The sequence below is a fragment of the Pipistrellus kuhlii genome, unplaced genomic scaffold (assembly GCF_014108245.1).
Source record: "Pipistrellus kuhlii isolate mPipKuh1 unplaced genomic scaffold, mPipKuh1.p scaffold_m20_p_2, whole genome shotgun sequence".
Taxonomy (NCBI): domain Eukaryota; kingdom Metazoa; phylum Chordata; class Mammalia; order Chiroptera; family Vespertilionidae; genus Pipistrellus; species Pipistrellus kuhlii.
This window is the reverse complement of record NW_023425515.1, coordinates 110,311,976-110,338,894: the sequence shown is the minus strand read 5'-3', so window position 1 is coordinate 110,338,894 and position 26,919 is coordinate 110,311,976. Positions and strand designations below refer to the sequence as shown.

At 42.1% G+C, this 26,919-nt stretch overlaps 2 protein-coding genes across 10 annotated transcripts in view; one reads left to right on the top strand and one right to left on the bottom strand.

Moving 5' to 3' along the window:
- FARS2 (phenylalanyl-tRNA synthetase 2, mitochondrial) overlaps nucleotides 1-22,776 on the bottom strand; it is a 477,859-nt gene extending 455,083 nt beyond the window's left edge. The window contains exon 1 of one of the 4 annotated variants that reach the window (XM_045584236.1): nucleotides 22,502-22,776. In XM_045584236.1, the coding sequence (XP_045440192.1) occupies nucleotides 22,502-22,574 (73 nt within the window). In that variant the 5' untranslated portion in view covers nucleotides 22,575-22,776. Of the gene's footprint in view, nucleotides 1-22,094; nucleotides 22,443-22,501 lie in introns of those variants that run through there. The other 3 variants (XM_045584234.1, XM_036446280.2, XM_045584235.1) reach the window with 3 other exon arrangements.
- An 86-nt stretch (nucleotides 22,777-22,862) lies between these two features.
- LYRM4 (LYR motif containing 4) overlaps nucleotides 22,863-26,919 on the top strand; it is a 112,809-nt gene continuing 108,752 nt past the window's right edge. Inside the window, exon 1 of one of the 6 annotated variants that reach the window (XM_045584232.1) lies at nucleotides 22,863-23,197. In XM_045584232.1, the coding sequence (XP_045440188.1) occupies nucleotides 23,112-23,197 (86 nt within the window). In that variant the 5' untranslated portion in view covers nucleotides 22,863-23,111. The remainder of the gene's footprint in view (nucleotides 23,198-26,919) is intronic. The other 5 variants (XM_036446288.2, XM_045584233.1, XM_036446289.2 and 2 more) reach the window with 5 other exon arrangements.

Sequence of the window (26,919 nt, the reverse complement as noted above, 5' to 3'; positions counted from 1 at the left end):
TCAAAATGTTATTTAATAAAAACATGACTTTGCAAAAAATAGAAAAAGTAAATACTTACCATTTTCAAGACTCCTGAAATTATCCTCATACCTTTCATGAAAGTTTTGCTAATACAGCTCTGACAAGATAAATTCAGACCTTTGTATATGCAAAACTAGGTTTTGTTTTATAGATTTGCTGTTAGGGTTTGAAATAGGAAGGCACATATGTCACAAAAGACTGGTTAAATGGTTAGCAAGAAGTCTTGGTATAATGTTAACTGTCACATATTTCACAATTATAGATAGGATCAATTTAAAATCTGCTTAAGGGAGGAAAAGTTCAAGTACAGGACTTATTTTCCCTTACGTGAAGCTTCTCTCTCGTAAAAGGGGCTTACCAAGGGAAACTATGAACACATCTAGCACATAATCATCTAAGTTGTTCCTGGAGGATCTGGATATTCGGTTATGAGGTGACAATTATTCTTTCTCATGGTATTTACATCACCATATTAAAGTCAGTGTGCACACTGGGTCCCTTGCCTCAGGGGAGGGACCTGATAATAGCACACACCTGAACAAGCACAGTAAACATGAATCGATACCTTCTGCTATTTCAGTCAGCTATCTGATTTGGGCCTGATAACAATGATCCTCTATCCTGGTGGCACTTTGAAACTGACAGAGTAGGCAGTTAGGCATGAGCAGAGCAGGAACGATAGACCAGGTATGAAATGTCACCAGGACAGAAAGGCCTGGGTGCCTCGCAATAGCCAAAACTAGAGAAAGCAACTATTATAGGCTAGGACCTTATCCCTAGGGTAACCTTCCCTCCTTTAGCATGAAGCTAGTAATTTAAACCTCCTTAGAGGAGGAACAGGGGGGCAGAGAATAGTCTCCATACAAACCCTGAACACGCTCCCTTATGCATTAAGCCCTCAGGATAATGAAGTTCTGACCGCATCATATAATCTTAGGAACAAAGCCTAAGGTCTGTTGACCACAGAAATAGTTTTGGTCACACCAGAGATAACATCTAGATCTCAGTTATGTTTCAGTTTCAGGCCCAGAAAAGTAGGAAACACAGACAAAATGATAGCAGATTGACATCAGGACCAGATGCAATGACTAATGATCCTCTACCCCAGTGCCAAACAATTAATAGACTTGACCCTGAAAGGACACACCTGGAAAGCTAATGAATGTACTGAGATCCTCCCCTGAGGCAAGGGACCCAGTGTGCACACTCCTTCCCCCTCTCTAGAGCACATCCACCCCTTCCTTCTCAAGCACATGCCTTTGTTTTCTTTCTCCTAAGATCCAAAGGCCCTTATTTTGCTTCTGTAACTTGTTTCTGGAGTCCATGCAGCTCAGCTGGTTCACTTCTTCTGTGACTTTCTAAATAAACTTCTTGTAGAAGGGTCTTTGGCTTTGGTATCTTTTTTAGGTGAATTGAAGAACCGAAGTCTAACACCACCACTAACAAAACCCTTGAGACTTTTTAAGGATGTTATTGCTGGGCCTCATGCCCAGAGTTATGATTGACTTGATATGAGTGAAACTAGAATATTAGTGTGTGTGTTTTTAAGATTCTTAGGTATGTCCTAGCTGGTATGGCTCAGTTAATTGGTGCATCATCTAGTACACCAAAAGCTCATGGGTTCAATTCCTGTCAGGTCACAAACCAAGCTTGCAGGTTTGATCCCCAGTTAGTGTAGACATGAGAGGCAATTGATCAGTGTTTCTCTCTCACATCCATGTTTATCTCCCTCTAAAAAAATATATGTATAGTGTTAGAGAGTGAGAATGTTGGAGCATGCTTCCAGAGAGGCCGTGGACTATAGAATTATCAGTGCTGATACCAGGCCAGGCCTTGAGATATGGTCTCTTGACCCCTTCCCAGCACATAGGCCTTCAGTAAGGGCAGAGGAGAACTAACTCCGTTTTGTACTGTGTCTTCCATCTTGTATAAAATGTGTCAATTACCCGACCCACCCTTAAGTCGGCCAATAGAAATACAGAGGGAGCCAAAGCCGGTTTGGCTCAATGGATAGAGCGTCGGCTTGGGGACTGGAAGGTCCCGGGTTCGATTCTGGTCAAGGGCATGTACCTTGGTTGCGGGCATATCCCCAGTAGGGGGTGTGCAAGAGGCAGCTGATCAATGACTCTCTCTCATCGATGATTCTAACTCTCTATCTCTCTCCCTTCCTCTCTGTACAAAATCAATAAAATAAAAAAATAAAAAGAAATACAGAGGGAAGTAACCCAGCGTAACCTACATACAAAGGGACCCTGACCCTCACCCCACCAATCAGAACCAGCCAACTCAGTGGTCCAAGCATCACCCCACCATCCAACCCTAAACCCTATAAAAGAACCACACTTTCAGAGCTCAGGGCTCTCTGCATCCTGCCGCTGCGTCGGTAGAGGCAGGGAGACCAGGCTCGAGTTTGAATAAAGGCTCTTTTGCTTTTGCATCGGAATTGGCTCCCTGGTGCTCCTTGGGGATCTTGAAATCTGGGCATAACATATAGCCTGGCCGGCATGGCTCAGTGGCTGAGTATTGGCCTATGAATAAGGAGGTCACAGTTCGAGTCCCAGTTAGGGCATATGCCCAGGTTTCAGGCTTGATCCCCTGTGGGACATGCAGGAAGCAGCCGATCAATGATTTTCATCATTGATGTTTCTATCTCTCTCTCCCTCTTCCTTCCTCTCTGAAATAATTAAAAAATATATAAATATGAATGTGTATATATAAAATAAAGGTTCTTAGTTGTGATGAAGGGACCTGTTCCTCAATAAGATGAAGCTAATGCTATTAGGAAGGAGCCTAGGGAGAACTGGAGATTGCTGCTCACAAAACAAGCCCGCCATAGGGACTAGAGAATATATTTTTGTTTCAAGAAAAATGTTCCTAAAGCCAACAGAAACTATTGGGGCCAACTCCACTTTATGACCTCAGCTAACTCTGCCCCCTCCACCCAATCACCATGGACACTTCACCAGGGAGATGCCTTCATTCCACGTTCCACACTGGAAGCTGTGAAAGAGAGTAGATCAGGCTCCAACCAGTTCTAACTCAGTGGAGAAGGGAGAGTGAAGGAATCCTGGAACATCTCCCTGTGCTTACCTGGCTCAGGAGCCCACCTGGAAGCCCACCCAAGATGGTGATGGGGATCTGGCAGTGTGAGGAACAGAACTGCCAGGGGCCAAGAGGATGAGCTTAGGGTACTGAAAATGGACCTTGGAAGCCTGGTGACCTGGGAGCCCTGTAGCTGGGCTCCTGCAGCAGGAAAAGGCCATGCAGTTCACTTTTAGCACCCACAAAGAGGAAACCAAAGCCACTAGGACTGCCAGTGCTGTACCATCCAGGACGGCAGTGCTGTGAGGCCCAGAGCGCCAGCCAGGACTGAAATGACACTAAAGGCCACCTGGCCAGCACCCAGGTGATCTGGGACTCAGAGTGTTGGAGACCCGGGCTGACCAGACTCCAGGAACCAGGAATACTTGTCACAAAGGAAGACTCTAGTATTCCTTCTGTATTGTATTTTCATTTTATAAGAATTTTTTTGAAGTCAGAAAAGCCAACCAAGGCAGCAATGGGACTTATAGAAAAGACAGTGGAAATGATGAAGCTGAATCAGCAAATAAACTCAAATCCAGTAAAAGTGGTAGAAATCTGGGCTGCTACTTAGTGAACAGTTATCTGTCCAGGCTGAGACTAACTTTATGCTGGCAAACCTGACCAACAAAACTAACTAGTAGAGAAGGTAAGTTGAAAACCAGTGAAACAACTATGTATAAAAAGTAAACGAGATCCTTTAAACAAGACAAGAATTAGTCTCCCAATATGTGAAACAAACTTCAGAGCTGAAAAACAACACAGCTCTTGGCAAAGGAAAAGCTAGACTCTGACTTGAAGCAGCAGTTGGAGAGAGTGAAGGACATTTTATTGGTAAAGGATAAACAGTACAGAGAATTGCAGAGGTAGTGAGGGGACATTTTACTGGTAAAGGAGAAACCGTACAGAGAATTGCAGACGTTGCATGATGCTAAACAAAGCCCAAGTTGAGACGGTTGCAAAGGCCCCTGCTTATTACCTACAGAAAAAAAGCATTACTGGACAAGCAACTGAATAAGCCAGCCAGGAGCATGTCTGGAAAGAGGGGAGCTAAGAAGGAAGGCCCAGGCCTTGTAGGTGGCAGCAGAGAGGCATGCTTCCGAGCTGCACCACCTCCAGAGAACCAGGGTTACATAAAGAGTTAGTGCAGCAATCTTAGCAGTGCCAGGAGGAAAAGACCCCTGCCCCAAAGCTAGTTAAAAATTCAGAAGCAGCAGCTGCAGCAGGAACAGTTGTCTATGGGGTGCTTATTCCCAGATAGGCAAGGACTTCAACAGGGTGCTCCAAAGAACAGAAGAAAGTCTTCCCTAGCAACTGAATCAATCTCTAGTAATCTCTAAATTATCACTGATTCAATAAAGACTTGAGCAAGTATTCTTAGGTACTGCATAAACCTGGTTCAGAAGGCTTTGGGATCTCATTGCTACTGTAAAACATCCATCATGACATGTTAATGTGAAGGATAAGGTACTTTTTTCCAGACAAACTACAAAATATTTGTGTAACTAGCTTCCCCTAATTATGTGGTGTTGTTTTTTAATTCATTAGTTAGTAAACAAGGTGTCCCTCAATACTCCAGATAACCTCATTTGCCAAACACATATATGAAACTAGGTTGAGAAAACCACCTTGGGGAAGTGAGAGGAAAACAATTGTATGATTTATTTCATCTAGCTTAGTCAGATTTCTCTATAGAAAAAGCATCCTTAAGGATAGAATCTCAGATTGACTTTATATAACAGTAGAGCTTTCTAGTCTGTAAATGACCAGTATCTGTTTATCCTCATTTCTTTTGGCCAACTCAAAACACAATGGCAAATTGTTTTTCAGTCTTTTTCTTTTCTTTTCTTTTTTTTTAAGTTTGTGCCAGTGGTCAGGTAGCTTCTTCTACACATTATTCATGAGTAAGAAGGTACTCTAATAACAGCAAGATCAATAAACGCGAGGTAGAATGACCTTCTGATGTAGTCCTCACAATTACAGCTTTCAGTAAATTGAGAAGGGAAGAAAGCGGGGACATATACTACGTCAACTCTTTTGAAAATGTTTTCTATGAAGTAACTAGAGGCCCGGTACACAAAATTCATGCATGGGGAAGGGGAGTCCCTCACCCCAGCCTGCATCCTCTCCAATCTGGGACACCTCGAGGCATGTCAGACTGCCTGTTTAGGCCTGATCCCTGGGGGATATCACCCCTAACCACTCCCCTGCCAGCCTGATTGATGCTTAGCTACTCCCCTACCAGCCTGGTCACCCCTAACTGCCTCCCCTGCAGGCCTGCCCCCCCCCCCCAACTGCTCTTCCCTGCAGGCCCGGTCACTCCCAACTTCCCTCCTCTGCCGGTTTGGTCACCCCGAACTTCCCACGCCTGCAGGCTTGATCGCCCACAACTGCTCTCCCCTGCTGTCCATCTTGTGTCCACATGGGAACAACCATCTTGTGTGTTGTAGTGGTCAATCTGCATAATACTCTTTATTAGACAGGATAGAGGCCTGGTGCACAGGTAGGGGCCAGATGGTTTGCCCTGAAGGGTGTCCCAGATCAGGGTGGGGGTTCCCTTGGGGCGTGGGTTGGCCTGGGCGAGGGGCCTGTGGTGGTTTGCAGGCCAGCCACATCCCCCAGTAACTCAAGCAGAGGCCCTGGTATCTGTGTTTATATTCTACAATTGAAACTTTGTAGCCTGGAGCAGAGCCAAGCCTTCTGCTTGCTCCTTGGTGGCAGCCATTTCTGTTGGGGTTTATGTATCTTCTATAATTGAAACTTTGGGCCTTAAGCAGAGGCCTGGGCCGGCCAGGGTGTGTGCAAGCTTGGCTTCCTCCATTGCCAGGGGAAACCCTAGCATCCTGCTCTTTCCAGCTCCCTGGCTACCACCATTTCTGTTTGGATTTATGAATCTTCTATCATTGAAATTTTGTAGCCTTCAGTGGAGGCCTAGGCAGGTGAAAAGCTTGGCTTCCTCCATTGCCAGGGAAATTCAAGCATCCCTCCTGCTCTCTGTGGACTAATATGAATGAGATGTAAAACAACTAGTACAGTTTTGGTTTCATCCCATTTGTCAGAAGTCTGGGCTTATTGGATACCTACACTAGGGGTTCTAGATAACAGCCATGAGATGAGCAACTTAGGGTCTTGAGAGGTGAAATGATCAGTTATCCAAGACACAAGGCTAATTAAGTAGCAAGCTTGGATTAGTACTAAAATTTACCACCTCCAAAATTTCTGATAGTGTTGTTAAAATGAGTGTGCTGGGGGGGGGGGGGCCCACACACGGACCCAGTGACTTTTGAAAGCACATAATTGGATGAACAGTAAAACTAAATTCTGATATGGATTATCAAAAGGTACTGGTTTGCCTTCATGGCTACTTGAATATAGCCTTGGAGCTTATGAAAAAATATATCCATGGACAACTGAAGAATACATAAAAGGGCATATTTACCTGAGAAAAATGCAACGTGTTGTATGTATACAAGTACACAGAAAAGAAGGATATGAAGACATAAAGAATACAATGCTTTTTATATTTGGTTATATTTTTATTAAAAATTTTCGTTCTTCTGTGGTATAATTTGTCCTGTTTCAAAATTGGTTGATTTTTCACTGACACATAAGATAAATTAATGTGTAAATTCTTAATTTAATGATAAAGAATTCTTTCACATGTAAGTTTTAGTCATTTTCTTGTATTTCTATGTCAGTATATAGAATGCAAAAATGATTTCTTTAAAAAAGAAAATATAATTCTCTCCACACAATTTTTAACTTAAGTTTCAAACAATGCCATTTGATTTGACTGATTTACTTATCCAACTGACTAAAATGATGCATGTGATCATTAAAACATTTTAGAAATGTTGTTCTTTTTTATATATAAAACAAGTAATACAGCAGGTATTAAAAAATGAGTGTTAAGTCAACTTCTGAGCAATCCAAATGAGCCACAATAAAGAAGTATACTTTAGCTCATCTTTTCACACATGAGACACATTCAATAAATTAGTTTTCAAGCTTTCACAACTATAAATACAATCTCCATGTTTTTCTTAAGTCAATACATAAAATCTCTTATGGCCAACTGGTGAAGATGATCATAACTTACTTGTTAAATAAAATTGCCAGGTAATACCTAATTCTAAAAAAAGATAGAATCAATGAATCTGAATGTCAGGACAAAGAACAGTTCAAAAGCCTCAACCCTATTACCCTACTTCTAGAGAATGAGATACTGAGCCCAGAGACAAGGAAGGAATCCAAATCCTAGAGCAAACATATCCCTATGGCTTTAGAGTCCAATGGCCTAAAGTTTAAATTCTAGCTTCAACATTTCAATAAATCACACACTCTTTATTCTTTATCTTTTAGATGAAAATAGTGCCATCTTAAAATTCTTATAAAAACTGAAAACGGGAATATAGGTCAAGTATACAGCACAAAATAGTTTTATTTCCCTTGCTCTCCCTATATTTTGATTTCTGGTCATGAAGTTTCTAATCAATTATGCCTCTGAAATATTTCCTCTTCATAAATAAAATAACTCTCAAACTCAGAGAACAAAAATTCACAGACAACCCACCCAATGAAAAGACATTAAAGAGAGTGATGTCAGCAGCATTGGCCATGTGAGCTGACCTCCAGGTCTCTCCCCTGTACAATTACAAGTTGGACAGCTACTATAATTCAACACATCTGAGAGATCCAACAGTGAGACACCTAAACTTGGACACATCAGAGCAAGTGGGGTAGGCAGGATGGAGTAAAGACAGAGACAAAAGCCACAAACAATCCATCTCTTGCCTAAATCCCAGCAGATGAAACAGCAGTGAAAGACTCCAGGGAAACTCCATTGAACAAACTGAAAGGGCAGAAACAGCAACTGAGCCTTGTGGCTGGCATATATTGAGGCTGGGTCCAGGGTCCGAGATAAGAGAGAGAGAAGCATTGCAAAGGGTCATAGCATTTAATAGCCCACCAGCATCACACAAATGATTCAGGAGATGTGGGAACCTGCCTACCCAATCCCTCCTGTGGCCAGTCGGCAGTAAAAATCATCACTCTGTCAATAGTAAAAAAACTGAAAACAAAAAACAGCAAAATAACTTTCCAGCCTAAATGCCCTGTACCCATTATGGCTAACTCCACAGGAGAGAAGGGAACCCCAAACACATGAGCCCACTTCCCCTAACTCCTGGCCCACCCCTCCCCCCTATCACAGAGGAGCCTGCTAAAGGAAGCTCAGTCAACTCCAACAGAGTGGCTCTGCTAACAGCTTCTAGCTACAGGAAAGTGGAATAAGAAACACAGTGACCACAAAAACCATACCCTGCAAAAATCCAAAGGAGTGGTGCCCCAAGACAAAGGCCAGAATGTCATAAAGGGGACACCCACCTCCTCAGGGAATATGGGATGCTTCCCCTGGCCAAGACTACATGCCCAACAGAGATCCCAGAAGCCCCAGTAGTGTAGATAAAAGAAAAAAACTTGCACTTCAGCACCACCTACTGGAAAACAAAAGAAAGATCTCTATTATCAATCTGCTAACAATGAGTCAAGTATTTCATTACCACAAATACCCAGGCAGAAAAATAATTCACAAAACACAATACATAATTAAAGTAACAAGTGAATTCAGAAAGAAAATTTTAAAATCTCCAAAGAACAAACTTAAAGACATGGATGACTGTGATTTAAATGACAGAGAATTTAAAATTGCAGTTCTTAAAACAAACAAAAAAACTAAACAAGATACAAGAAAACTCAGGAAAGCAATTCAATGAGCTCAGAAATAAAATCAACAAATAAAACAAATATTTCAGGAAAATATTAAAACTGTAAAAAAAAGAACCAAACAGAAATTTTGAAGCTAGAGACTCAATAAATGAGATGAAGAATCAACTACAGAACTTAGAAAACAGAGCAGACGGCAGAAAGATTCAGTGATATCAAAGATAAAAATCTACAAAAGACTTGGGTGGAAGAACAGAGAGAATTGAGAGTGTAATTAAAAAAAAAAGGTAAGGACTATCTGACTATTTTGGAAAGAGCAATATAAAAATAATGGATATCACAGAAAGAGCAAGAGAAGGGAACAGAGCACCTATTCAAACAAATCTTAAATAATAAAAGGAGAATATGCAAATCGACCAAATGGAGGAATGACCGGTCACTATGACACGCACTGACCACCAGAGGGCAGATGCTCAATGCAGGAGCAGGGCTAATGGCTGGGGAGAACAGCAGCAAAGGAGGAGGTCTCCCATCTCTTGTACAATTACATGGCAGTGTGAAGGATGTCTGGGGAGTGGGCCTAAGCCATTAGTCAGACATCCCCCAAGGGCTCCTGGACTGTTAGAAGGTACAGGCCAGGTGGAAGGACTCCCCCCACCTCCCCATCCAGAGTGCATGAATCTTGTGCACCAGGACTCTAGTAATAAATGAGAAATTCCTAAAACTATGTAAAAATCTAAATTCTCAAATCCAATCTATATCTATAAAAGGCTAAGATAGACCATATAAACAGAAAATTAGTAAAAATAAATAAAATCAGCTTTAACTGACATTAGACCAAAGGGACTTGACCAATATTTATAGAGCTTTTCATCCCAGGACAACATAATATATTGTACATTATCCTCTAGTGCACATGGAGCATTCTCAAGGATAGATCACATGTTGGGGGAAAAGCAGACACAACAAATTTAAGAAGATTGAAACGACTGGCCAGGTGGCTCAGTTAGTTGTAGCATCTGTCCCATACAGGGCACATACCCAGTGAGGGCTCCGAGGAAAGACAACCAACCAATGTTTCTCTCTGCCAGGGGGTGGACCACGGGAGGTTGGCCAGCAGGGGGGAGGAACTGCAGGAGTTTATCTGTCTCCAAGAGGTTGCTGTGAGAGCACACTGACCACCAGGGAGCAGCTCTTGCATTGAGTGTCTGCCCTCTGTTGGTCAGTGTGCATCATAGTGACTAGTTGTTCAGTTTCTCTCTGACATGGATGTTTCTCTCTTTTTCTCTCTCTCCATTCCTCTCTTTCTAAAATCCATAAACATATCTTTGGGAGAGGATTAAAAACAAATTTACTAAAACCATATCAAGCATATTCTCCAACCACAATGCTTTGGAATTGAAAATCAACTGCAAGCCGAAACCGGTTTGGCTCAGTGGACAGAGCATCAGCCTGTGGACTGAAGGGTCCTGGGTTCAATTCCAGTCAAGGGCATGTATCTTGGTTGCAGGCACATCCCCAGTAGGGAACGTGCAAGAGGCAGCTGATTGATGACTCTCTCTCATCGATGTTTCTATCTCTCTCCCTTCCCTCTGTAAAAAATCAATAAAATATATTTTTAAAAAAGAAAGAAAGAAAGAAAGAAAATCAACTGCAAAGAGAAAGCTAGAAAAATCACACACAAGCTAAGACTGGGTCAAAGTAGATTAAAGAAGAAATAAGAGATTAAAAAATAGATAAAAACAAGTAAGAGTCATAATATCAAAGTTTGGAGGGATATAAGCCATAATAAGAGAGACGCTTATAGCATTATGGTCTACATAAAATAAAATTAAAAAACCTCAAATAAACAACATAGCATTTCAACTTAAAAAACTTGAAAAAGATAAAGCCCAAAGTCAAATGATGGAAGAAAATAATAAAAATCAGACTAGAAAAACAAAATAGAGATCAAAAAGCAGTTATAAAATTAATGCCACAGAAAAGCTAGTTCTTTGAAAAAATAAAGTTGGCAAAGCTCTGTCTACACTCACTAAGGAAAAAAAGAGAAACTACCAAAAAAAAAAAATCAGAAATGAAAAGAAGTTACAATAGACACCATACAAACACAAAAGACTATACAAGAATACCATGGCCGAAACCGGTTTGGCTCAGTGGTAGAGCATCGGTCTGCGGACTGAAAGGTCACGGGTTCAATTCCGGTCAAGAGCATGTACGCTGGTTGCGGGCACATTCCCAGTGAAGGATGTGCAGGAGGCGGCTGGTCGATGTTTCTCTCTCATCGACGTTTCTGGCTCTCTATCTCTCTCTTCCTCTCTGTAAAAAATCAATAAATATATATATTTTTTTAAACTCCCTCAGTTAAAAAAAAAAAAAAAAAAAAAAAAAAAAAAGAATACCATGAAAGGCTTTATGCTATCAAATTAGATAGTCTGGAAAAAAAATGGACAAAGTTCTTAGAAATATATAACTTCCTAGACAGAATCATGAAAAATTATAAAATATAGACTAATCGACAGAAAGGAAATTGAAACAATCATCAAAAACCGCTCAAAGAGTAAAAGTCCAAGATCAAATGGCTTTACTAGTAATTCTACCAAACACTGTAAAAGATTTAATACTTATCTTTCTCAAACTTCCAAAAAATTAAAGACAGGATACTTCCTAATGCATTTTATGAAGCCAACATTACTATACTAAAACCTGGTAAAGACAATATAAAAAAAGAAAATTACAAACCCATATCACTAATGAATAGATGCAAAACTCCTAAACTAAATTATAGCAAATTAAATACAGTACTTCAAAAAGATAATATAACAAGATCAAATGGGGTTCATTTTAGGGGCACATGGATGGTTCAACATAAGAAAATCAATCAGTGTGACACACCAAAATAATATCAACAAAATAAAGGATAAAAATCATATGATCATGTCAATACATTCAAAAAAAGCATTTGACAAGATACAATATCCATTTATGATTACAACACTCAATACAATGGGGTATAGAAAGAAACTACTTCAACATAAAGGTCTTAAATGATATAGTTCTCAGCTAATATCACACTCAACGGTAAAAAACTGAAAACTTTTCTTTCATCTAAAATCGGGAACAAGACAAGGATGCCCATTCTCACCACTGTTTTCAACATAGTACTTGAAGTCCTAGCCAGAGCGATAAGGCAAGAAAAAGAAATAAAAGGCATCCAAATTGGAAGGGAAGAAGCAAAACTGTCACTTTTTACATAAGACAGGATTCGTTACATAGATAACTCTAAAGACTACATATGTCTGCAATGTTTCTTCCTTATATTGTACATTGATTCTACTAATAGAAGCATATCAACAAAGCAGAGAAAAAAATAATTAGAACTAAGAACTATACTAGTCTGAAGCAGACCTATTAGAATAACACAAAATCTAGGCTAAGGAAGAAAGTAAAGATATAATGAGAGGGATAAAGCACAATAAAAACATGAATAGCTCAGTGGATTCTAAGTCCTGGTAGGGTACCAAAGAATTGTGGAATAGCAGTATCAAAGGGAAAGCTGAAAGGTAGGTATAGCAAAGTAGGAGAAATGCTTAAAATTGAGAGCATGAAGGAGGTTTTTTTCAGTTAATAAAATATATTTAACTCTAAGTCTCAGCTGGCCATGTATTATTTATTTATGTTTCCTCATTCTATACGATTGTTTTAAGTGTTAAATAAGGAAACACATAAAGCTACTCGACCTGAATCTAGCACAAAATAAGTACTACTTAAAGAGTAGTCCCTTCAGTGCACATAGGAGCTAATGAGCTTATAACCAGGTTCGAAGGAAACAACTGAGCAATCAGAACAGAGTCACACAAATTTTAAGCAGATTATTGGATCCAAAAACTATGGTACATCTACACAATGGAATACTATGCTGCCATAAAGAAGAAGGAATTCTCATCATTTGCAGCAACCTGGATGGAATTGGAGAACATCATGCTGAGTGAAATAAGCCAATCAATGAAAGAGAAACACCACATGACCTCACTCATTTGTGGATAATAAAGAGCATTATAAACTGATGAACCAAAAGATAGATATAGAGACAGTAAAGATTGTCAAATTACAGCGGGGAGGGGAGGAGGATCTGGGGGAGATAATAGATCAACCGAAGGACTTGTATACATGCATATAAGTACAACCAATGGACATAAAACTATGGGGAGGGAGGGGATATGGGGGAGGGAGGGAGGGGGGCAAAAAATAAATCATTAAAATATGTAAAAAAAATAAATAAATAAATTAAAAAAAAAAAAAATTCACATCACTTAGCCTCAAGTAAAAGAATCCTGCAGCATGAAAGAAATCCAATTTTAGAGGAAAAAATAAGAAAATCAAGGAACATTAGTAAATCATGAAACTGCAACACTAGTAGAATATTCCATCTGATTGTTGATCAGTCACTTGGCAAATATTTATTGAATTCTATGTAGAGTACAATCGATCTAATAATTATGTCAGCATCTATATGCTACTAATTTATTATTCATCATATAGACAAAATTAGAGGTAGATTAACAGTAAAATAGATACACTTGACTGATTGATTGTATATACAAAGAGGGTGGAGCCAAGGATAACCTGACCCATGAAAAACAATGTCTACTGAGCCAAAACCGGCTTGGCTCAGTGAATGGAGCGTCAGCCTACAGATTGAAGGGTCCCTGGTTCGATTCCAGTCAAGGGCATGTACCTTGGTTGCGGGCACATCCCCAATTGGGGATGTGCAGGAGGCAGCTGGTCAATGATTCTCTCTCATCAATGTTTCTAACACTCTATCCCTCTCTCTTCATCTCTGTAAAAAATCAACAAAATATATATTTTTTTTAAAGAAGAATGTCTACTGCGTGCTGAGAGTACATGCTTCTGCCACATGCAGGGGACACTCATACCGAATGTGTTCTGCAGCCACAGAAGACACGGAAACATAATGGATAAAATGGCCAAAATATCATGGCACTATTATGACCAAACCAGGAGTTCCCAGCCTATTTTAGTATGAGAATAAATTCTAACTTAGAAAAATTATTAAATCTCTACAAAATCAGATATTTAGTTTTAATGTCTGCTGTGTAATTAAAAATTACTTAAAAGCATTAGTGACTCAGCAGCTTTTTATCACTGCACATTTTTCCAATTCTACCTGCATATGTTTGAAAAATAGGACAAGCCTATGACAGAAACATGGGAATTCCTAAACCTTTTCTTTCTGTGAATCCTACAGTTGTCTAGCACACAGACTGGTGTGCTGCGCCAGCACAGTCAAGGGTTCGGCAAGCCTGAGGGAGGGCCAGTGAAGGATGAAGAAAAAAATAGACAAAGAGAATAAGCTGGATCTAGGTGGATCTTCTGTGCCTGGCTGAGGCCACAGAACAGATCCAGACCGCAAACTAATGCTCTATTTTATGGTAAGGGGTAAATAAGGTAATTTACAATGTTCTTATAAGTTTCACTTATTTTGGCAGCGCTTGCTGCCCCTTCCACAGCCCTCTAGCTACCCAGGAAAGATCTATGGAGCAGTTACAAGATCAAGCTTTATTATGCTTCGAGGACTGTGCCCTCCAAGCTGGAACTTGTTTGCGACTTTGCCAGCAGGTCCTTCCGAGACTTAACTCTATAACCGCTTCCTACAGACTGGAAACCACTGTTCCAAATAACTGTGCTGACAGGACCATGAATCTTTGAAAATTTTTATTCCTCATCCTTTAATTACAGAATCTACACTATAGCAGTTCTGGGGTGAGGGAGGGAGGGAAGCTGGTAGTGCAGTTGAAAAATGTTTGGAGAGATTCTAGAAAAATGTAAAGCCAAAACAAAAGTTTTATCAAATTACTGATTAAGAAGTAAATATTCATTGAATACATTTTTATGCATAGTTATGTTCATTCATTCTAATCATATTTATTTAAGCATTTACACACTAATTATAGTTTATCAAACACAGATCAAAACAGAAAACAAAGTAACCTAATCCTTGGGCCATTAGGGCTTGAAAATGAATGCTTATCCAGAGATAAAACATTATAGGACAATGCTAATTATTGAAAATAAGAATTCAATGTAAATTATTTAATTTCTCCAGGCTACCTTCAGGCTTCATACCACCAAATCAAATGTGGCATCATATAACCTGGAAAATACAAACATTTTGGGAACAAATAGTCCTCACTTCAAGTATCTAATCTGCCACGTGAACTGGGGCCACTTATTTAAATTCTCTAATCCTCAGAATTTTGTTTTTTCTTTTTTGTAATATTTAGGTAACTTCATTCAATTAGTATGAGAACCAAGTAAATAAGATATTAGATGTCTTTGCAATGCCTAGTAATGAATTAGGAAATATTTGGAAGGGAAGAGAACTCTCTGCATTGTCTGTGACCCATAAGAAAATCTGGACCACATAACACTGATAAGTGTAATTTTTTTTTTCCTTTTTATGGGGCCAGACTGAATTAATAGATTACTATCTTAACCCAGGTAAACAGGGCTACAGCCCCTTCCCAAGGACAGGCCGCAGAGCTGCAACAGGGAAGACTAACCGAAAAGTCTGCAAATCTCCTCTCTGAAAGGCCTGATTGCTTTATGTTCTTGTTAGTATTCAGAAGCTTTTTTTTTTAGAAGCCCAAATAATACAAAATAAGATTGTGATTAAATACAACCATGAATTCAGTTTCTCTACACATTCCACACACACCCTAAAAACAGCCAACTAGTTATACACAGAGATTTAACCCTAAAGAACAAAAAACCTTTTTGTTGTACCTTAACCTTAACCCACACCCATTGCTATTGCAGATGAAGCTATAGCAGATTGAGGATCCAGACTATTAAATAATCCAACCCCTGGACAGAGGGCTGCAAGTATACAAGGATCCTTTAGGGCAGTGGTCAGCAAACTCATTAGTCAACAGAGCCAAATATCAAAGTACAAAGATTGAAATTTCTTTTGAGAGCCAAATTTTTCAAACTTAACCTTCTTCTAATGCCACTTCTTCAAAATAGACTTGCCCAGGCCATGGTATTTTGTTGAAGAACCACGCTCAGGGGCCAAAGAGCCACATGTGACTCTTGAGCAGCAGTTTGCTGACCACAGCTTTAGGGAATAAAAGGGAAGTTGAATCTGATAAGCCCCAGACTCTTGGTTCTTACTGAAAGCTAACTTTCTTGGAGAACACATTATCCTATCTAATAAAAGAGTAACATGCAAATTAAGTATCACTCCACTACACACACAAGCCACGCCCACAAGACATGTCCACAAGCCCATCAGGAGTAAGTATGCAAATTAACCCCAGCCAAGATGGTTGCCGCCACAGAGTGAGCAGGAGGAAGGCTGTTTCCACGGAGATGGAGGAAGCCAATCTTTCCACACACTCTGGCAGGCCCAGTCCTCCATTTAAGGCTACAAAGTTTCAATTATAGAAGATAAATAAATACCAGATGACAGAGCCTCCACTTGGCTCACCTGGGGGTGTTGCCAGCCTGCAAACCACCACAAGCCCCTCGCACAGGCCACCCCATGCCCCAAGAAAACTCCCACCCTAATCCAAAAAACCCTTCAGGGCAAACCAGCTGACCCCCACCCATGCACCAGGCCTCTATCCTATCTAATAAGAGTAATAATGCAGATTGACCATCACTCCAACACACAAGATGGCTGCTCCCATGTGGCCAAAGATCCTGCCCCCATGTGGACACAAGATGGCCACCACAAGATGGCCAGCAGGGGAGGGGAGGAGGGAGAGACCAGGCCTGCAGGAAAGGACAGTTGGAGGGGACCCAGGCCTGCAAAGGAGAGCAGTTGGAGGGGAATAAAACTGCAGGGGAGGGCAGTTAGGGGTGACCAGGCCTGCAAGGGAGGGCAGTTAGGGGCAAACAGGCTGGCAGGGAGCAGTTAGACATCAATCAGGCTGGCAGGGGAGTGGTTAGGGGGTGATCAAGTTGGCAGGCAGAGTGGTTAGGGGCAATCAGGAAGGCAGGCATGCAAGCAGTTGGGAGACAGCAGTCCTGGATTGTGAGAGGGATGTCCGACTGCCCGTTTGGCCTGGTCTCGGTGGGGCAGTCGGACATCCCTCGAGGGGTCCTATATTGGAGAGGGTGTAAGCTGGGCTGGGGGACACCCCCTCCCCCATGCATGAATTTCGTGCACCCGGCCTCTAGTCTTAAATAAATTTGAAAAGGCCTTCCACAGAAATGAGAGAGAATCCTCTTGGATTTCACACACACTATCAGACAACCTTAAAAAGGCACTAAGTCGATTCACTCAGAATAAACAACTGAGGTCCAGCTGAGGAGGAGGACTTTTAACAGGAGGGGATAGGTGGAGAGAGAGGCTGGCACAGCATCCCCTCTTTCCCCAGGCAGCAGGCCAAGAGGGAAGAGGAATCTCTCAGCTATGAGGAGAGAGAAATTTACTGTCTGTAAAGATGAAGGACCAGACCCCAGGCTGGGCTCCCGAAGCTGAAGCACCAGAGCCAAGAACAACGGTCCAGGTAACATCTAGCTGTTAAAGGCAGCAGGACTTCTGGATGCCAATCAAAGATAAAGCCACAGGCAGAGTAAATGGATGCTACACAGACATGCTGCCAAGAACAAACTGGAATTAAAACTGAAATACAGAAAAATTTCTGAATAATCAACAGAAAACCTGATACCTAAGAACTGAAAGTAGACACTATGTAGAGACTGGAAGGAGGGGCGGAGGTGCAAAGGGGCTAGCTGGGCATGCACAGACAGCAACTGAAGTCCCATGGCAATATCTCAGCAGTGGATGGTTGCCACTGAGAATTCTGGGGTATAAACCCTAAGTCAAGGTTCCCAGAAGAGAGCACCAAAACTAAGAAGGGTACCCACATAACATATGGTTATGAAAAGTAGAGGAGTGCTAACTGCCAGGGAATGACAGCTGAAAAGCCAGGCACCCTCTTAGAGGGCAAATGCATAAAATTCCCTGTAGAGCCATCTTGTGCTCTGGCAGAGGCAGGATGAAGTGAACTATAGCCGTGAGAGAAGCCAGGACTGGGGACTCCGGGGATAGAGCTCAGAAGGCAGACACCCCGAGTTGTCTAGACTGAGTCATTCTCTCACGCAGCGGAGGACATCTTTCCCACATGGACATTTGCCTTCCCAGAGGAGAAGACAATCAACACACCCTATAGGAAAACACCTTGCCTTGAGGCTATGTAAGAGATTAAAAATAACAATTAGCCTACAGGCAGAAGCAACTGCCCCATTCTTTTGAAAAGAATTTTAACCACACCTGACAACAATTGCCTGAGTAAGATTCAAGTCTGAACCTTATCAGTATGAAGACAGAGGTATTCTCCAGAGGCTTTGGGTCATTGCCTGATCTAATTAGTCAGAAATAGCCTTTAACACTGTTCTGCACTAGAGAGGTGTAGAGTAGGGGTGTCGAACTCAATCAGAGAAGGGGCCAAAATCTAAAATCCAGCCTAAATCGAGGGCCGAATGGTTTACTGAACAGTCATAAACTGTCATTGTGATGGAAACGCAGCGGAGTGCAGTGATGACAGCGAGGTTCGGGCCACATTGCAAGGCCTGGTGGGACGGATTTGGCCCGCAGGCCTTGTGTTTGACACATGTGGTGTAGAGGATCTACCTAATACATAGTCACAAACCCAAACAGACAGCCAAAATGAGAAGACAAAGAAACAATCCCCAAATAAAAGAACTAGAGAAATATCCAAAAGAAGATATAAATGACCTGATAATAGATTTAGTTTGTGTATTATAAAAAGTGAAAAATAAGAAATAGTCTAAACCAGTTTGGCTCAGTGGATAGAGTGTCGGCCTGTGGACTGAAGGGTCCCAGATTTGATTCCGGTCAAGGGCATGTACATTGGTTGCGGGCACATCCCTGATGGAGGGTGTGCAGGAGGCAGCAGGTTGATGTTTCTCTTTCATCGATGTTTCCAGCTCTCTATCCCTCCTCCTTCCTCTCTGTAAAAAATCAATAAAATTTAAAAAGAAAAAAATAATAAAGGCTGAAAACAGGAATATAAATAAATAGTGCTGGGAAGTTTTAATAAATACATAAAGATACAACATCTTAATTGAAAATGCTCTACTATTGTAGACCAAAGGTCTCTTTCATATGCAAATCAATATAGGTAGCTTGCAAAATCTTGTATGTTTCTAATTTAATTCAAGTCACAGTTTTGTGTTGAACAAGGCCTGCTACTGAGAAACATAATGAGATATATGTTCTGTTATGCAATCTATGATGTTGTTACTAACTGGACATGTAAAATAAGCAATACAGGTAACCATTCTAAACATTTCAGGATCTCTGGCCTCTCCATGTTATAATAATCATTTTCTTAAATGTATTTTATTCCCTCTTTAAGTTGTAATATCTACAGTAGCTGAAGTATTTCTATTGTTTCCCAAATTATTTGATGTACCCACTTGAAATACATTTCTTTTTTTCCTCCTCTTATTGTGTCTAAACCATTGGAAGCATAAAGTAAAACTATATTATACTTGTTTTTTAAAACAAAAGATAAATGAAGCAGAGATAAGAAATTTATCTGAAACAGATTTCAGAGTAATAATGGTAAAGCTGCTCAGCAGCATGAAAAATGATATACTATGAAAAAAGAACAGTCTGAGATAAAGAATGACATTCTATATAACAAAAGAGAAGCATGTAAATTGACCATACCTCTGCTATGCTCACCAGCCAATCAGGAGTGAGTGTGCAAATTAACCCAACAAAGATGAAAAGGCACTGAGTTTTACTCCCTAAGCAGAGAAGACACCAGTCTCAAGCGTGGCAAGATAAAGTGCCAGGTGCTTCTCATGAATTCTGGGAAGGCCACAATAAAATAAAAAAGGACCTTGAGAATTAATATGTACCAAGATACTCAGCAGAGGAATTTTGAGATCTATAGACTAGGTGTACCAGTTAATAATGTGGATTTTTTTCAATAAATGGAGTTACACATATGTTGATATATATGCAATTTTATATGTATACTATTTTGTTGTATTGACAGCAAGCTTCAAAACTTCATATGTCAAATTTGCTGAAGTTATTAATATAATAGATATTTTTACGCTTAAAAATGTCCAATTTCGTGCCAAAAAAAAAAAAAGAGCATTTGACGGAAGTTTTAATTCATTACCTTATTTTGAAGAAAAAGTTATCATATACTTCGGGAAGCTTACGGTGAACAGGCTTTATCTCAAAATACTTGTGAACGCTGGTTTAAACTCTTTTTTTTTTAATATATATTTTATTGATTTTTTTTTTTTACAGAGAGGAAGGGAAAGAGATAGCTAGAAACATCGATGAAAGAGAAACATCGACCAGCTGCCTCTTGCACACCCCCTACTGGGGATGTGCCCGCAACCAAGGTACATGCCCTTGACCGGAATCAAACCCGGGACCTTTCAATCCATAGACCGATGCTCTACCACTGAGCCAAACCAGTTTCGGCTGGTTTAAACTCTTTAAAGTGATTATTTTGATGTGAAAGACAAACAACATCGAAGTTAACCAATAAAGCTTGAAGATCAACAATTACAAGCATTACTGAAGATGCGTGTCAAACTCAAAAACAACCTGCAGAAAGATTAAACGTTGCTCAGCAAACAATTTCCGATCATTTACAAGCAATAGGGAAGATTTTAAAGGAAGGAAAATGGGTGCCACGTCAACTGAATGAAAGACAAGTGGAAAACTAAAAAGTCATTAGTAAAATGTTGCTTCAACTTCAACGGCATGAAAGAAAGTCTCTTTTGCATTGAATTGTGACTGGCGATAAAAAGTAGATTTTGAGAATCCCAAACACACAAAATCATGGGTTGATCGAGGTCAACTGTCAACATCGAGTGCAAGGCCAAATCGTTTGGGAAAGAAGACAATGCTCTGTGTTTGGTGGGATCAGTAGATATGTGATGTATTATGAGCTTCTAAAACCAAGTGAAACAGTTAATACTGATAGCTACCAATAACAAATAATCAATATGAACCATGCTTTGATCGTGAAACAACCAGAGTGTGCCAGAAGACTTGGCAAAATAGTTTTGCTTCATAATGATGCACCATCACACATTTCAAAACTAGTTAAAGACAAGTTAAAAAAGATCTTGCTTGCCTGGGAAGTATTAACCCACCAGCCGTATTCACCACTTGTTCTGATCAATGGCACATGCACTTTCTAAGCAGCACCTCAAAACGTACTCAGAAGTGGAAAATCCGTTCTCTGAATGGTTTGCCTCAAAACAATAAAATTCCTATTGGGACAGTATTCACAAATTACTTAAAGGTGGGGGAAATGTGTAGCTAGCAATGGACATTACTTTGAATAAACCACTTTTGATGTTTCTCTTGAAATTATCATGTTTTCTTTTATTACAAAATCCGAATTATTAACAGGTACACCTCTGACCCCCATCCAACTTGTTCTTCATATTAGCTGAGAGCCCCTCTACTCTTGGTAAGCCAGATGTATAGATTTGCTTGCTTTGCTTTTTTAATAAAGGTACATGCTATCATTGTTTTTAATAAATTGGCTTTTCAGAATGCAGTCCAGGTCTCTGTACAAATTATTTATATGAGAAGACAAGGATCCAAGCTGGGACAAGCCCTCTCCCACCAACTCAGGGCTGCCCAGTAACACCTCTCTGGTGTCAGTGAGAGGTGCGGAGAACAATTTCAAAACCAGATACACTTAAAGAGATGAAACAAAACCGTAATTCAGTGTTTGGATTAAAATGGATGTCAATGCAAACTTTTTTTTTTAACGTATACAGGGGTAAGTAGTCCTTACTGTAACTGTGCTTCTTCTTGACGTTTATTACGTAACGAAAGATTCCAAAGACAAGTGCTTGGCAAACACAGTGACAAGAACTAGATCACGCTTCCCCGCGCCACATCCACCTTCAAGGACTAGAACGACCCCCTTCACCACCCGCTGAAACACGGGAGTTCAGAAGAGCTGGGTCTTCGGTACAAGAGAAACTTGGTCAGCAACAGAGTGCTTGGATCACTCAAGTTCCTACCCAGGTTAATCCCCCACGCCTACAGCCTAACCTACCCAACCTGTATACACATTTACCAGATGACAAAACTCTACAGGACTCAGGACTCCAAAGCAAAACCCGGAGAGTTCAATCCATACCCTGTAAAAGGGGGAAATCAATGGTCACGTAACTCCCTGCCACGCTGCCCACGCGCTGCAGCGAGACCGGCACTCACCCGCCGCTGGCCGGCAAATTCGGACCTGGGGGTTTAACCTCTGGAGCGCGGTGGGCTCGCGGTGGAAGGCTCTCACGCCCACTTCACAGCTCCCTCTGGGGAACGCTGGGCGCGGCCATTTTGACAAAAAGGGGGGCCTTGCCCGGCAGGCCCCTTAGTCGGTAGGCCTGAGCGGAGCCGGAGCGCCAGGGAATCCCTGGCCTGTCGACTCCGCACCCGTCACGCCATAGGTCCGGCCTGCAGCGAGTTGTCCCTACTCGGGGCCCACGGGGAGAGAGTGACAGGGCCAAAGGCCATGGAAACCCGACACGGCCTTTCAGGCTGGTGCTGAGGGCAGCCCCAGCGGGGCAGGGGGCGGGGCTCCCGCAGCCCGGGGCGGAACGTCCGCCAGGCGCGCGCTCAGTTACCCGGGCAACGCGGCCTGGCGTCCGGCGAAGGTGCACCTGGGCGCTTCACAGCGAAACCCTTTATCCCCTTCATGACCCCGAAGTCAGTGTCCTCTCCATGACCGCCCGCAGTTCGAGAAGGCTTTCTTTGACCCTCGGCACGTCCTCAGTACTCGAGCCCCCGACCTCCGTCCCGAGGAGCGTGGCTCCATGCACTGGCGGCCCGGCCCCCAGGTCCCACCCCAGGCCCTCGCTCTGTGGCCTCTGCGGCCCCTTCCCTCCCCGCGCCTCAGCCCGCTCCCCGCGTGGCTACCAGCCGGAGCCTTGGGGCGCGGCGGGGGGGGGGGGGGGGGGGGGGGGCGCGGCCCGAGCAGGAACGCCTTCCCCGAGGGCGCCTCCCCCTTAGCTGCCCGCAGCCCGCCTGCGCCGCCTCCGGAGATCCGAGGACACCCGGCTCGGTCCACTGCGGCCCGAGGCGGCGGCGCTGCTCGCCCAGGCTGAGGCCCGGCCCGGCCTAACCGCACCGCACTGCATTGGGGGTCCTGCGCGGTTCCCATAGGCTGGAACTTTGTGACTCGGTTACACTCCTGACCTCCGCGAAGAGGACCCACTTATTTTTTTTCTTCCCAAAATGGCAGCCTCCAGCCGAGCACGAGTGTTAGACCTGTATCGAGCGATGCTGAGAGAGAGCAAGCAATTCAGCGCCTACAATTACAGGTGACCCGGCGGGCGGCGGGGCCGGGAGGGCCGGGGGTGCTGCGCGGAGCCTCGGTTCCCGCGCCGGCATCCCGTGCCAACGAGGGGACCCTGCTGAGCGGGCCCTCTGGAACCTCGCGGGGACTCGCCCTTCCTTGTGGTCTGGGAAGACAGATCTTGTGACGGTTCGTGCTCAGGGAGTGTTAGTGGTGTGTTTCTGCAGTGGGAAGGATGGATGTGAAAGCTGCAAGTGCTGACTTTAGTTAGCACCAGTTCGTTGCATACATAGAACTTCCCACAGAATCGGAAGAGTGGACAGGAGTGACCTGTCAGTAGCTCATGTGCACAAGTTGAAGGCTCACCCTACCCACGTCCTGTGTCTTCATTAGTTCTTTTAATTGCATAAGTCAAATCCGTTCTTTTTGGCCTAATTGGTGGCAACAGGGGTGGGGACACAAGGAGCAATCTATCTATCTATCTATCTATCTATCTATATATATAGCTAATATACTAAGTGTCCCTCTGCCTGTCCCACCGGTGGCTATGACACACACTGACCACCAGGGGGCAGACACTTAACACAAGAGCTGTTGTGAGGTGCCCTGGCCATTTACAGAGAAATGGCACTGTGGACCTGGAGACCACAAACCAACACTCGGCTTCCCCCAAGTGGGACACAGGCCCCGCCACCACCCCAGAGCAACATCCCACCAAATCACAGCCCACTCTGCCTAGAACCCCCCCCCTCCCCCCCATGGCACAAAATGTGGCCCACAGCCCAGCCCTGAAATGGAAACAGTGGCTGGGGGCACCAGGTAATGATGTCACGCAACAGTGCCTGGCTTCCTCTCTGTAGCAACTAGCCTCCTTGGAGTTTCTTCAACCCAGGAACACAATTTGCTTTATAGCCAGGTGGAAACATCTTACACTGTAAACAAATGACTGTGAAGCATTTTCCCATGCCTCATCTCATTTGGTCCTCACAGAAGTCCTGGAGTAGGTAGATAGGAGACTCAGTGGAATCCTATTTTCTTTAGCCGAAAAACGAACATTTAGAAAGCTTAGAACCTTGACCTGACTGAAAAGAAGTTAGAAATGATGGGTCTTGAAAATGACTTCAGGTTTTCTCACTGCACAGAAGATAGTTAAACACTACTGCAGTTAATATTTTATCCTTTGTTCTCCCTGCTTGATCTACAATAATAAATCTCCTTCATGTTGATATTTACTGCTGTATTGCTGACAACTACCAGAAAGAGAAGTTGGGTTGCTTCACTAGACTGGAAAAAGTTTAGCTAAATCAGAAAGCAGATCTAATTAAGCAAGCTTATATGTATATAACGCTTTCACTGACACAAATCATACACATGTGTTTCCATCTGTCATTGTCTATCATGAATTTGGTTGACACTTCTATTAAAATATTCTAATTTCCTTTCAATGTGCACAAATTCATGCACTGGGCCACTAGTAAAGGAATAAAGGTCTCACAAAAACTTCAGGAGCTGAAATGTTTATTCTGGTCTCTCCAGATGGAAATCCAGCTTTTAGGATATTAGCAGAAACAAGAGAGTGAGACTGTAAATTTTTACATTCTTAATGTAGCACACAACTTTTTCCTTGTCTGCCCCATTCTCCAATTTGCTGTTGAGTCCCTTATTCTTACTCTTCACTTTCTATACCTTTTGTGAACTTCAAAGCTTCAGCGCTCTAATCTGCTTCCTTATAACTTCTGACCCACTACTGCTATGTGTATTTTACAGATTTTTCTCTCTGAATGCTATTAGATTTGGTGTCTTCTAGTAACTAACAGATCCTCTTTGCATTTGAAATTAATTCCCAAAGCAAGAATCTGATAAGACCAGTTCATTTAATTACACCATGTCTTATTCTTAGTGATTGGCCAGCCTGTGGATTGGGTTCTTAAGAGCAAAGCCTATCCCAAGAACAGAAATGGTTAGGTAGTCCCCCCACACACACACCCCTTCTGTTTGAACTGGCAGGCCCTATGATTTGTAGATCAGAACAACTTGGGCTAGCCAAAGGAACACTAAACCTCTCAAGCAGTAACTGATTTTCAGATGGAAAGGGAACTCTGCCTATAAATTTGTGAACAGTATCTAAGTAACACTGGTGAGGTTATATTTACCTGGTCAAGTAGTTAAAAAGAAGCATTTTGGGCCTCAGTGATTAGAGTGAAGGGTCTCAGTTTCACTTACTGGTCAAAGGAAAGTACCCTGGGTTGCACGTTCGATAAACAGTCGCATGCATGCAGGAGGCAACCAATCGATATGTTTCTCTCTTTCACATCAGTGTCTGTCTCTCTCTCTCTCTCTCTCTCTCTCATATTTCTCTCCCCCCCCGCCCCCCGCTCTCTTTTCCCCTCCTTCTCCCTCCCCTCCCCCTCCCCCAGCCTTTCCACTATTTCTAAAAATCATTGGAAGAAAGATAAGGATTAACAAAACAAAAAAAGAACAAAACCATAAGATGACAATGGTCAAAGGCATGAGGTAGCATAATATGCTCAGATCATGACAAAGAGCAGAATACTGCTAAACAGTAAAGTGTGATTCAGGGGGTGACAGAAGATGAGACGCTGGATGGAAAGAGTCATTTATTTAACAGCCATGCTAAGGAACCTGCACTTTATTCTTAGTTAACAGTCAATAAAAAGCTTTAAGCCATAAAATGTCATGGACAAATTCGTGCTTTTGGTAAATTACTTCAGCAGAAATATAGAAGATAATTTTGAGGGCTATATACAAGGATACCAAATGAGAGTTGGTTATGATAGTACGGAGGAAAGATTAGGGCCTTAATGAGGACAGGAATAGTGAAAGAAAAAAAAGACATATTTGATTAATTAGGAAGTAAAGTTTTTAGGACACCAATGATTAGATTGAGAAATAAATAAGATTATCCAAGCAGAATCTAGAATGACAGGCAACCAGTTACACTGAGGCACAGAAAGGTTAATTGTAAAAGTTGTGCCAGTTTGGCTCAGGGGATACAGCTCAGCCTACAGACCAAAGGGTCCCGGTTTCAGTTCCAGTCAAGGGCACGTACCTTGGTTGATGTTTCTCCCTGACCCTGCTCTAGTCAAGAGCTCATGTGAGGCAACAAATCGATGTGTTTCTGTCTTTCCCTCTCTCTTCCGTTCTCCCTAAAAATCAATGGAAAAATATCCTCTGGTGAGGATCAACAACAAAAGAAAAGTTGTGCCATTAACTGACATAAGAAATACAGAAATACCTGCTCTTGTGGAGGAAGACTTTTGGGGCATCTTGAGTGAACATCACCTGGGATGCCCAGCAGAGGTAGTTATTCACAGGAGTCTGAAGTTCAGGGCAGCGATCAGGACTGGAGTTGTCATCACCACTGACTTGCTGCGTGACCCTGGATGAATCACTCCACTTCTCTGTTTTGCAGATTCTTAATCTATAAATGGAGGTATATTAATTTATTTGTCTCATAAAGAGGTAAGACTTTAATGATTTAACTCATATCATATACTTAGAATTGTGCCTGGCACATAAGTGGAATTTTATAGCATAAGTAGAATTAAATCTAATTATTGGGTGTTATTTCTAGGAAGAGTATTTAGGGCAGTGGTTCAACCAGGGCAATTTATTTGACAGTGTCTAGAGACATTTTTAGTTATTACAACTTGGGTAAGAGGATACTCTGTCATCTAGTAGTTAGGGATGCTCCTAAGCCCAGGATAATCCTCATAACACAAAATT